General features: G+C 40.4%; 1 protein-coding gene across 2 annotated transcripts in view; it reads left to right on the top strand.

Annotated features, from left to right (window-relative positions):
* Positions 1-13,409, top strand: part of GPC6 (glypican 6) — a 1,126,333-nt gene that overhangs the window by 1,008,511 nt on the left and 104,413 nt on the right. For both annotated transcript variants that reach the window (XM_058681995.1, XM_058681985.1), the window contains exon 5: positions 7,188-7,318. In XM_058681995.1, the coding sequence (XP_058537978.1) occupies positions 7,188-7,318 (131 nt within the window). The remainder of the gene's footprint in view (positions 1-7,187; positions 7,319-13,409) is intronic.

The following is a 13,409-nucleotide window of genomic DNA, read 5'->3' as shown; positions in this document are numbered from 1 at the left end:
GTCTTCGGTATCTGTCTAGAAATTGGCAACGTCCTTTCTACTATGTGCTGTTAGTGACAGTAGTGACAGAGCCCACCCAGATTCAAGGGGATGGGACATAAACCCCACCTCTCAATAGGAAGGGCATCAAAGACTTCGTAGTTATCATTAATTGGTAGAGCTTGACATCATGAGAAAATAACGCAGTCTTGCGTCTCAGCAGTGAACTCATCCGTCACAAAGCAGCTATTATCAAAACATTGATTTGGCATACCAAAGAGCTATACATCTTAAAGTCATCCGTGTGCCTCTTACTTTCTTAGAACTCATGTCAATTGCTGTCAACGATTCCACCAAAATATCTTGTAAGTTGGTCCTCTCTTTTCCACTTCCGCCCAGAGGTGGCGCCTTGTATTAGCTAACCTTTGCGGACAGCTGAGTATGTATGTGCCAGGCATTGAACTAACAACTTTATGATTTCATTTGGTTCCTCTTGCCACTACTGTCAGGTATACATTGTCATCACCTCTACTTCATAGATGAGCAAGATGGGACTCTGGGATGTGCATTATGTCTCCGGCACTTAATAGATGGTCCTAGATGGAAACACAGGCACCTGCCTCCATCTAATCAGAACCAGGTGTCCTCATTCGTAACAGAAATGTCTGCGCTTACTTGAGCAAAACGCCTTGGCCTGGAGGTGTGGTGTTACCTGCAGCCTGGCTCCTCACCTTTGGATGAGCACTGGGTTGAGCTGCTATGCAAGCCCCCTGTGCTCTCACGGAGTCGCCTTATGTCTGTGTGCCTCGGAACCTCAGGCTGCAATACCAGTTATTTTTTTTAATGCTTACTTATTTATTTGTGGGGGTTGGGGGGAGGAGCAGAGGGAGAATCTTAAGCAGGCTCCACACTCAGTGCAGAGCCCGATGTGAGGCTCGATCTCACAACCATGAGATCGTGACCTGAGCTGAAATCAAGAGTCAGACACTTAACTGACTGAGCCACCCAGGTGCACTGATACCAGCAATTTTTAACTCATCTAAACTTAATCTCCATTTGGAAATGAAGGTTTTATATACTGTTTGAGCAAGAAAACAGTCCTTTGTTTAAAGAGAGGGGCACCTGGGTGGCTCAGTCGGTCAGGCATCCGACTTGGGCTCGGTCATGATCCCACAGTTCGTGAGTTCAAGCCTCGCGTCAGGCTCTGTGCTGACGGCGCAGAGCCTGGAGCCTGCTTTGGATTCTGTGTCTCCCTCTCTCTCTGTCCTTCCCCTGCTCACACTGTTTCTCAAAAAAGGAATAAATATCAAAAAAAATAAAAAAAAAATAAAAAAGAGAAACAAAACTTGGATGACACAGGAGATATGTGCAGAAGGATTGGCTGATCATTAGCTGACATGCTAGTCCTGCCCCGGTTTAATTGGCAATAGATAACAGCTCAAGAACACAGTTAAAAATAATGTTCCAAATATTCCAAAATGTAAAAGGCACAGAGATAATTAAGACAGCGTAGGATGGCAGCCTCTGGAGTAAGTGATGGCCATGTTGTGGCTTAATTGATTGCAGAGGAACTTACGAACGACTACCTTGGTGTCACAAAAGTAGTGGGAGGAGAGAGAGGCATGTCTTCCTTCAACCCCAAAGAAGAGGGAAGGTTCTTCTGACACCTGGAGAGCTTAACTAATGACCGCCTTGCCCAGCCGGTGGGAGGCAAACCAGTCAAGCAGGGATGCTCTTGGCTGCTCGGCAGGCCATGCAGACCCTCTCACCACCTGAGGTCTGGGGCCCCCGGGAGAGTGGCCATTCACTCCCAGGCCTCCACATTGTCCCAGGACTGGATAGCTCTAGCTTTCCACTGCCACTTTCTCATTCTGTAATGTAGCTAAACTAGACTCCTAAATACAGGAGGTATAAGCATGACGCTTTGTAGTGGAAATGCAAAATACTCAGAAGAGTTTTCTGCAAAGCTTTCTCTTTTGTGGCCCTGGGGAATCCTGTCATGTATATTTAGAATGAAAAGGGGAACTGGGCACAGGGATGACTGTATCTTAAGGAGACGTGTGTTTTTGTTTTTACTGAGATATAATTGACATGTAACATTGTATTGGCCAAGGTGTACCACATAATGATTACATACATATATATATACACACACACATATATATATGATTACATGTGCGTGTATATATATGTATATATAGATAGATGATCACACAATAAGTCTATTTAACATCCGTCATGATACATAGTCACATATTTTTTTCTTGTGATGAGAACTTTTAAGATCTACTCTCTTAGCTGGGTGCCTGGGTGGCTCAGTTGGTTGAGCGTCTGACTTCATTCAGCTCAGGTCATGATTTCACCACTCATTGAGTTTGAGCCCCACATCAGGCTCTGTGCTGACAGCCCAGAGCCTGGAACCTGCTCGGGATTCTGTGTGTGTCTCTCTCTCTGCTCCTCCCCAACTCGTGCTCTGTCTCTCTCTGTGTGTGTCTCTCTCTCAAACATAAACTTTAAAAAAAATGTTAAGATCTACTCTCTCAGCATCTTCCAATGTGCAAAACAATACTGTTCACTATAGTCATCATGCCTTACATTTTTACATCCCCAGAACTTATTAACTGAAAGTTTATACCCTTTTACCTCTTTCACCTATTTGTCCCACCTCCTAATTCCTGCCTCTTGCAACCCAACCAGTCCATTCTCTGTATCTATGACTTCCTCTGTATCTATGACTTCGTTTTTTGTAGATTCCACATATAACTGAGATCATACAGTATTTATCTTTCTCTCTCTGACTTATTTCACTTAACATAATGCCCTCTAGGTCCATCCAGGTTGTCACAAATGACAGAATTCCTTTATTTCTCATGGCTGAATAATATATATATATACATATATATATATATATATTATTATATATATCTCATCTTTATCCACTCACCTGTTGATGGACAGTTCCATTGTTTCCATGTGTTGGCCATTATAAGTAATACTTCAGTGAACATGGGGGTGCAAATATCTTCTCAAGTTGGTGATTTTATTTCCTAGAAATGAGATTGCTGGAGCATATGGTAGTCCTATTTTAAACTTTTTGAAGGAAACTCCATAGTATTTTCCACAGTGGCTGCACCAATTTGTGTCCTCACCAACAGTGTAAAAGTGTTCCCTTTTCTCCACCTCTGTAGTTGATCAGCACAATAATAATTACTATTCTTTTTTATTATTATTATTTTGGTAAAAAACACATAACATGATATCTACTCTCTTAAATTTTTAGGTGTAAAATATAGTAGTGTTAACTGTATGCACGTTACTACTCTTAATGATGATTCTGAGGTTTTGAGCCAATCTACATTGGCTTTTGAGTCTTCAAAGGAGAATTTAATTTACTTAGTAATTATATGTATATAATTAGTATATATTAGTTTATATATGTAATATATACTAACATATATATAAGGTATATAAACTAGTGTGTATATATGTGTGTGTTTATATATATATTTGCATACGTATATGCAAATATATATGTATATATGTACATATATATACATATATACATGTGTGTGTGTGTATATATATATGTATAATTAGTAATAGCCTAAACCACATAACTTAAAGTAGCATATTTTAATTGCTGATCTAAAGTAAAAGAAAAATAGACACCCACCTACATCAAAAATGTATCATCTTAAATTAGCTCTTATAAAAAACTAAATGAGTTGCAATAAAGAATGGAAATATAGGAGCAACCAATTTGAGTGTAGGTGACCATTAGGTTATGTTTAATATACAGGATCATCAACTGGGCTGCCGTTTTCCAAGGCCACAAAGGCAAATGATCAGGAATGGTTCACCCTGAGCATTTTTATCATGATTAGAGTCTAAAAAGAGGAAATAAGTTTGCAGACCCAGAAACCTAACAGGCATGCACTCTGGCGGGAAAGGAACAGGGAACAAAAAGATGGAAGTCACCAGAGAGAAACAGCTCTACTTTATGATAGGACCCCATAATTTCAAACTGTCACACTAAAATAAGCCCTTAGTATCCAGTCTGAACACTGGTCCTTATTACCCAGAGCACAATGGCTCTCAGATTTTCAGGAGAACCTACAGCATCACTGTCTCAAGTCAGCCCATTCATGTCAGATGAATATACCTAGATAGACCGAGCAGTACTCTTTGTATTATGATTTGTGCAGATACTTATGTAAAACACACAGTTAACGATCCCTTAACTGATCCCTTAAGGATCAGTTTCTTTCATTTCACATTGTGAGTAACTCCATAGGGCCAATTCTTTTTCCTGTACAAGGATTCTTGCTTCTTCTAGCAGGATATACCCATCTAGAGAAACTTGGTCATTCATCATAAAAAATCATCATCAAAAAACCTATTAGAAAGCTAAGGGTAAAGGGGATTTTTTTTTTTTTTTTTTTAAGAAAGAGAGAATGCACTTGAATGGGGGAGGGGCAGAGGGAAAGAGAGAGAAATCCCAAGCAGGGCTCAATCCCACAACCTTGGGATCATGACATGAGTCAAAATCCAGAGTCAGACACTTAACAGACTGAGCCACCAGGCGCCCCCAAAGGAGGTTATTTTTAATAAACATACAAAACAGATACAAAGACAGAAAAGAAATAGATCAGGTCTCAGACAACAGCCACCTTTTAAAACCTTGAAGGGAAAAACCTCTTTAATATCAAAATACTACAACCCTACAATGTACATCCTCTGTCCACGCTGCCAGATAACTAAGGTCAGCAAGATGCAGAGAAATCACTACTTTTGTTACAAGATCTTGTCGTGATGTACACAGATAAGTCTGCAGTATCTAAGGGAAAAAATCAGAAAATTTGTTTTTAGGGGATCTTTGTGAATCTATTCATACTCCAAATTTTCCTAAGGATACTATGGGACAGAGTGCCAGGAATGTGGCTGGAATAGAGCGCATTTATTCCCGGGGCATTACACGAGTTGTAGAGCAGACTCCATCCTGGGGGCTGGGGCAGAAAACCAATTGATACTGTTCAAGCTTATGTTGTTCACAAAACCTAGTCCTCTTTAGAAATGTAAATCTGTGCTTCCTAAAGACTACTGTATCCTTCTTACAAGAATTCATCTCTCTTAAAAGGTTTCTCATCTGCCTAATTCATAACTATTTATAACCCTGAAAGAATTTTGATTGTTGGGCTTTGGTTGAGCATGGTTGGATATGAATAAAGATAAAATTTGGTCTCCTCACACTAATACTATAAAGTAACTGTATAAACAGCATTTACCATTAATAATATATTATATTTAGAAAGCAGATTATATGATATATGTATGGTATATTTCTAGTTGCATGCTTAAAATATTTATGCACAGAGGAAAAAAAACAAGGCCTATACAAACTGTTCAGAGTGTTTTTCTGGGAAGTGGTATTATGAGTGTATTTCACTTTTTGTTGGTTTTTTTTCCTATATTTTGTGTTTGATAATAAACATCTATTATTTTGAAAGAAGGAAATTGTTTTAAGATTCGCTCCCAAGAGCTTTCACAATTGAAAAACCTGAGATCCAAGACTGGAATCTGTATGTTAAAAGTCTAGGCTGTGTTGCCTAATATGGTAGCCAGCAGTCTCAAGCAAATTTTAAAATTATATTTAGGAGAACCTGGGTGGTTCAGTCACTTAAGCCTCCAACTTCGGCTCAGGTCACGATCTCACGGTTCATGAGTTCAAGCCCCGCGCTGGGCTCTGTGCCGACAGCTCAGAGCCTGGAGCCTGCTCAGATTCTGTGTCTCCCTCTCTTTCTGCCCCTCCCGTGCTCGTGATCTGTCTCTCTCTCTCTCTCTCTCTCTTTCTCTCAAAAAGAAATATTTAAAAAATATGAAAATTACATGTAAATTAATTAAAAGCCAACTACTTTATTAACAATTTAATTCTCCAGTTGCACTAGGCACATTTTAAGTTTCAACAGCCACACAGTCCTCATCACATAAAGTTCTATTCGACAGTCCTGGTGGAGGCAGGCTACCAAGCTGTGCCCTGAACGCTAAGACAAAAGCGAGCCAGTTTTCATGTGTCCGTAGGAGTGGACATATATCCTTCACCATAGACCCTGAGAGACTCTTCATCACCAGTCCCTTTTATACACCTCACTAGACTGAGGCCAGGTAAGCTCAGGGTTTTTTCCCATAGCCATTCAGCTAGTTAGTGACAGATGAAGGATGAGAACTCAGGGCTACTAGCTCCTAACACATAGCTCCTGTCAACATGTCACTATTACCATCTTTTCCAGAAAACTAAAGCTTCCCAAACAATACTTCAGTTGAATTCAGCTCAATTTTGTTTCACAGACATTTTTGGATGCTTAAAATGTGATAGGCACCATAATAAGCCTTGAATATACAAAACCAAGTAAGAGATGTGTCTCTATCCCAAAGCATGCCTAAGTGCTAACCCAGAAGGGCGTCCGAAGTCGTGTGATAGTACAAATCAGGGACAGGTCTGTTCTTGGGAAATCTAGAAAGGTTTGAGTAGGGTCTGGACCTTTGTGCACCCAAATCCATGCATTAACACTCAATTTTCCCCATCCTCCAGGTGAAAAGAGGCTAGATTCCATTTTTTTGAAATCTACTTGATCCCTGACCTAATTTTGCTTTGTTTCTATTTTTGTTCTTTGGTTTAACTTCATGTGGAATACTAAGATACCTTCAACTCTTTCAATATGAATGAATTTTCTTATTTTTAAGCCTGGTTTTATACATGTAAAATAATTTTAAATATTCAAATGAAATTAAATAAAATACTGCTTTGGTATTTAGTCATCCACCCCATTTTTGGACTACATAAAAGCAAATAAAAATTTTGAATGAATGGGGAGCACCTGGGTGGCTTAGTCGGTTAAGCGTCTGGCTCTTGACTTCAGGTCAGGTCATGATCTCACAGTTCATGAGTTTGAGCCTCACATGGGGCTCTGTGCCAACAGTGGGGAGCCTGCTTGAGATTCTCTCTCACGCTCTCTCTCTCTGTCTTTCTGCTCCTCCCCTGTTCACTTGTGCACCCTCTCTCTCTCTGAAAATAATAAATAAACTTTAAAAATAAATTTTGAATGAATGATTATTTTTCAACCAGTTCTGTTGGAAATGTTTAAACACAGGCTAATGACTTGGAGCTCTGTGTTCTCCTATAAATAAATCATGTTCCTGTGTTTTAACAGATGCAATGCTCTTGGTGGCAGAGCGACTGGAAGGACCATTCAACATTGAGTCTGTCATGGACCCAATAGATGTCAAGATCTCTGAAGCCATTATGAACATGCAAGAAAACAGCATGCAGGTGTCTGCAAAGGTATTTGCATTAGTCATGTTTGTACTAATAAGGAAGGTGCACGAATTGAAAAAAGAAGTAACTAGATGTGTCGACTGGGATTATGAATTCTAATACATCGTCAGAGAGCTTGTCCTGGTGAGCTACAAATTTGCTATTGCATTCAAAATGTCTACCAAAATGGCATTGAGAGGGGAAGCAATCTTTTATTCTCAGCTACTCAATCATGAAGTTTCAGAGAGTCCCAGGTATATTGACTAATCCCTCACATTTGTGAGCAATTTGGGGGGAATTTTCTTTTTAATATGTTTGAAATCTCTGCACAACGTCAGCCTGTTCTCTCTCTAGGAACTTCTAATTATATCTTCAGCTGTGCAAACCCAGCAAATGTTCTATATGTTCTGTCGTAAATAATTAAACATTTCATCTGACTTCCTGTTTTAAGACTATGGTGTAACCTTCATTAATGACTCTTTAGGGGAAAGTGCTCCTTTGTATGAAGTCAAGCACACGTTAAAAGAAGAAAAGCTCATTTTCATAAATCATATGAGACAGAGCTTCTGGGTTTGCAGCTGCAGAGACCCCAAATGCCAGGTGCCCAATTTTTATTTGTCTCTGCTCAGTTGAAGATAAGCAGGACCTGCATTACGCCAAATGAAGAAGTTTGCAAAGGGTCTCCAGCCTGTCCCTTCATCGCCCCTTTTCATCCACAATGACGACTACACAAAGCCCTTATGTGCTCTTTACTGGTCTCCCTGTCATTAAACACTAACCAAATCTATATCAGTCCTTTGAACCTGGTTGGTGACTGAGTGATTGCGTTTTAATTGAAAGTCGTTCACGGAAAAATAGGTCAGCCAAAGAGATGCATGCTTAGCTTTCTTCGATTTGTAAAATCCTTTGTGAGATTTCAAATATAATCAAGCAAGAAGGGGTGTGTGATGGGGAGAAATTGCAGGGCAGAAAGCCAGCCATGGAATCAGACTAGGTCTCCTTGGATGAGTCTGAATCAAGCCAGATTTGGGCTTTTCAGGGTGAGCTGGTAGCAAGCGGGGTAAGAAAACATCTGGCCTGGGTCCCGTTCTCTCTGTCCTTGAGAGAGGAACAAGCCAAAAGTTGTATAGGCCTAGATCTGGCTTTTAATGAGCTTTGGGGGAGCCTGTGTCAAGGAAGATGCTCCAAATCACCACCGCCTGTTGGGGAAATGGCACGTTCGGGGGTTCCGCAAAAAGCTATTTTCTTTCTTTCCTGGGGAAACAAATTGCAATCATTTATTCCTCTCAAATCTACTGCCCGGACGGGGACTCGTGTTGTTTTGAGAGGTCACTAGCTCAGCAGTGCTTAAGTACCAGAAACTGAGGTTGCTAATATTCAAAACAGCCCTGCAGGAGACAGCGTGAGTTGTACACTGACAGACGTGTCTGCAGTTTGAGACCATCACACTTCTTAGAAGGATTTGCACTGGAGCGTGTGCATTCGTGTTCAAGTTACTCTATTAAAAATTCTCGAAGAGGTCAGATGGACTCTCTCTCTTCCCAGAATGTGGATGAGACATTTTTGTTGAATTTGTCCAACTACATTATAATAGTAGGGCTGTTAATAAGGGATGTGCTTTTAAAAAGACGTATTTCTTGGTAAGAAATGTCAAAATCAAGAGTAGAAATAATATAGGGCATGTAAGAGGACACTCACCTTAGAGGATACAGCATAGCGGGTCATAAAATAACAGTACAAAAAATGTCAAAGGGGCTAGAAAAGGTGTATCTGGTAGTCTTGACACAGGGCAAAGGGGAGGGAGTTAAGGAAGGGGAGAGAGGAGAGGTTCTGCAGGAAAAAAGGATGGGAGGCAGGCTACCATCTGGAAGAGGGTTTGAGGAAGGACCAAAGCCAGCCTCACACACAGGGGAGAGGTAACAGGTGGTTGGAACTTGGACACATTTAGCAGGAAACACCAATAGGATTTGCTGAAGAGGCGGATATGTTCCTAAAGAGGCTTTATTGCATCAAGGGAATGGAATTTGGAAATAGGTAGTTTCATTTTCCATATAAACCATATCCATGAAATTATGAATGAACTAAAGTCTGAAATCTACATTCTAGCTAAGAACTGGAGGGTTGTCTTTTTCCTATTTCAGAGGCCCCTCAGTCACCCTTGATAGACAGTGACAAGGAATGGAAATTCTAGATTTCCACACTTTCACCACAGTATTTGCATAACGAGACTTCCTTGCCTTCTGATAAGGTTTTGAGTGAAGCCAGAAGCTATTTCCTAATTGAGGGTAGGGGTGGGGGGTGGACAGACGTCCTGAGAGTTGTAAAGCTCACAAATTAAAATGACTTTTTACTCCAGGATATGATTGGCAACTTCTCCTTAGAAAATCATTGACCTTATTACACCAGTGGCTGATAGAAGTCATTCCAGAGCCTCTTTCGGAAAAGCAACAGTATTTATAACTGCTAGATCATATGTGTAGAATGCTTACTGCAAGGGACTGTACTGGGCTTTTATGGTTTATGTTATGCAGTATTTATAACAATGCTTATGATGAGATAGAACTCCCCCCCTATTTTCCAGATAAGGAAACCAAGGCATAGAAAGGTTAAGTAACTTACAAACCCCTCATGGTGCATGAGGGGTGCATAGAGGGTGGTCTGGTGGCAGAAGCCACTTTGCCAGATCACTGCGTTACAAGGAGGAGGGTGCCTCCAAAGCCAGTCTCACATAAGGGCGGAGTTCAGCAAATCTGTGCTGCATAGACCAAATATTAAGAGAAAGTTCGGAGACTTTCAGTAATACCTTCATGAGAAGCCGAGGAAACAGGGTGGCAAAGCCAGAAGGACTCCAGTTGTCCGTCTTTCTGTCCGATTCCCTTCATAACGTACCTTGCGCTTCCCACCATGCTGAATTCTCATGAAAAAGTTCTCTTGTCTAACCTCATCACTTACGGCTTCCATCCTTTTCTCGGGTTGTGATAGTACAAAGTATAAAAGACTACTGTTGTCTCCTTTTGCTGTCTGAAGGTGGAGAGGAACACGCAGCAGTTTCAGATAGGAAATTTCCCTCTCTAATGGTTCTCCTCGTATCTGTAGGTGGGAACAGCTCAGGTAGTGGGATTTACCGACCAATGAAAAGATCTGTTCTCACCATGTGTGCTTGTGCTCCAATCTTATCTTAGATCTGTTTTTACAGATATTATCAGATCCTTTTCCTCTCCTATTTAGCCCACAGCTAAACTGTTATCTGTAAGGGATACTGACATTCCTTTCAAAAAAAATACATTGGCTAGGGGCGCCTGGCTGGCTCAATCAGAAGGGCATGCAACTCTGATCTCAGGGTCATGAGATTGAGCCCTACATTGGGTGTGGAGATCACCTAAATAAATAAATAAATAAATAAATAAATAAACTTAAAAAAATACATTGGCTATATGAAGTTGTATGACCCAGTTATAATAATTTGGGAATAGCATTATGGCACTTATTTCAAATTCTTGGTTTGTATATTCTTTGTATAATATCATATGTTATATAATATATTACATATATCATTACATGTGTATATATGTGTATATACACATTTAAGTGTTTTGGTTTTTTTTTTTTTGAGAGAGAGAGAAGGAGAGATAGAGAGTGAGCAGGGGAGGGGCAGAGAGAGAGAGGGAGACAGAATCCCAAGCAGGTTTCACGATGTCAGCACAGACCCCAACGTGGGGCTCAAACTCATGAAACATGAGATCACAACCTGAGCCAAAATCAAGAGTCAGATGCGTAACTGACTGAGCCACCCAGGTACCCCTGTATATACACAATTTTAAAGACTGGAGACAAACGCGTGTTAAAATTTGGTTGGTTCTTTTTGGGCGAATAATCACCTAGTAACAATGATAATCATCATTGCCACCATTAGTTGAACACCTATTATATTCATTCACCAAATACCCTATCATGTACCAAGCCTGAAGAATGTAGTAGAGGACAAAATAGATCCTCTGCCCTCATGTCAGTCTCTTTCTAGATGTTTTATGTATTTACTTCAAATCCTTGCTGCAATCTTGTAGAACATCTATTTCCTGATTTTATAGGTAAAGAGTGTTAAATTTACAGAAATTAAGTAGCCTGCCTAAAGTCACACAACTACCAAGTGGCGAGCTGGGATTACTACTGCAAATGGTCTGATCCAAAGAAAGAAGACTTTCCCAGTATGCCACTGTTTCCTCAGTAAGTGTCTTCCCACCTGGTCTAGACATAATTCAGCCCTGGAGGAAACAGCCTTCACACAAGAGGGCTATTGCCCAACACGTACCACAGGGAACCTTCCGATGAGAAACACATGCTGTTAGTTCTTCAAGCCCCAACCAACCAAGCTTGTCACATTCACCAATTTAACCATCTTCATCACCGACAGGAAAGCACCCTTATTGTTCTACCGCTTCTGTTACCTACACAAATCAAAGAACTTTGCAGGTTTGTGGAAATTCCCCAAGGGAAGGGAGAACAAACCTTGCTGAGTCCCTGTCTGTGAATTTCAGATGTGTTGATAGTCTCCTCCTAATCCTATCAGGGAAGGTGAAACTGATCTCACTCGATATAATTTAACTGCATTAGGAATAATTTCAAACCTAATCCAGGAAAAGATTGGTTTGTCAGATAGAATCTAAATTAAGAAGGGAGCCATTAAATTCCAATTGAAACCATCCATTCAATTAATACTTATTACAGACGAGGGTAGAACCCATTATGGAAGAGCAGGGTGGCCTTCAGGTACTTAATTTTCTCGAGACAACTCTTTCTGAATCTCCAGCACAAATGAAGATTTAAAAAAAACCTAAGAGGACAGAAAAGAGAATATAATAACATCTGCCTCTAGGTAGTGGGTCTTAGTTTCCTCATCTGTGAAATGAAGGGTTCTTTGAAATGTGCTTTTCCAGTTCTGCACAGTTTACAGTATTGTGAACATTATCTCTTTATCTCTTCACTACCGGTTAGAGTTTCCTTTCTGAGCATCCAGATATTTTTCTTGGGATCTTTTGTTTTTCAAAGCATTCAGACACCAATGATATCACATGTGGAAACTATCTTCTTTCGGATATGAAGACACTGTTTAGAATTTAGCTCAAATAAGTATATTTTTATTCCAGTGGTGTTTATATTTACTTTGAGCTTCTAGATTCTGTGTGCACTTCTTAAGGCAGTAAACATGATATTTCTCGTGTTGTGGTTATTTGCGTACTTACCTTCTCCTTCCAAGATTAAAAATTATTTGAAGACTGGAGTTACATCTTATTTGTTATTACATTCTTTAGAGAGTCATCCTATCGCATCATTGTATGCATGGAAACCACATTGTATTTTGCTGAGCTGAATTTGGAATGTGAAAGTATAATGCCACAGAGACTTCAACAATAAAGAATAGAAAACACCTTAAAATGTATTTGAGGGGCGCCTGGGTGGCGCAGTCGGTTAAGCGTCCGACTTCAGCCAGGTCACGATCTCGCGGTCCGTGAGTTCGAGCCCCGCGTCGGGCTCTGGGCTGATGGCTCGGAGCCTGGAGCCTGTTTCTGATTCTGTGTCTCCCTCTCTCTCTGCCCCTCCCCCGTTCATGCTCTGTCTCTCTCTGTCCCAAAAATAAATAAAAAACGTTGAAAAAAAAATTTTTTTTTTAAAAATGTATTTGAAGTCAGTCTAGTGTTCTTTAAAATAGCATAAATGTGAAGGGGTACCTGGATGACTCCGTCAGTTAAGCGTCCAACTTCGGCTCAGGTCATGATCTCACGGTTTGGTGAGTTCAAGCCCCACGTCAGGCTCTGTGCTGACAGCTCAGAGCCTGGAGCCTGCTTCACACCCTGTGTCTCCCTCTCTCCCGGCCCCTCCCCTGCTCGCACTCTGTCTCTCTGTCTCTGTCTCTCTCTGTCTAAGAAGTAAACATTAAAAAAAATTTTAATTAAAAAATGAGGATGCTGGTAGTACCTATTCATAGACTTTTTTGAGAGTAAAATGATGTCATCCGTGTACGATGCTTAGCGCGGGATTTATCAAATTGAAACCACTTGTACAAGTTCAGTGTTTTAATTGCTGTTATTGAAAACATCTATGATGTGTAAATCCTAAAGAG

This window comes from Neofelis nebulosa, chromosome 1, assembly GCF_028018385.1.
Source record: "Neofelis nebulosa isolate mNeoNeb1 chromosome 1, mNeoNeb1.pri, whole genome shotgun sequence".
Classification (NCBI taxonomy): domain Eukaryota; kingdom Metazoa; phylum Chordata; class Mammalia; order Carnivora; family Felidae; genus Neofelis; species Neofelis nebulosa.
Note: the sequence above shows the minus strand (reverse complement) of the source record. Positions and strands in the feature narration are given on the sequence as shown.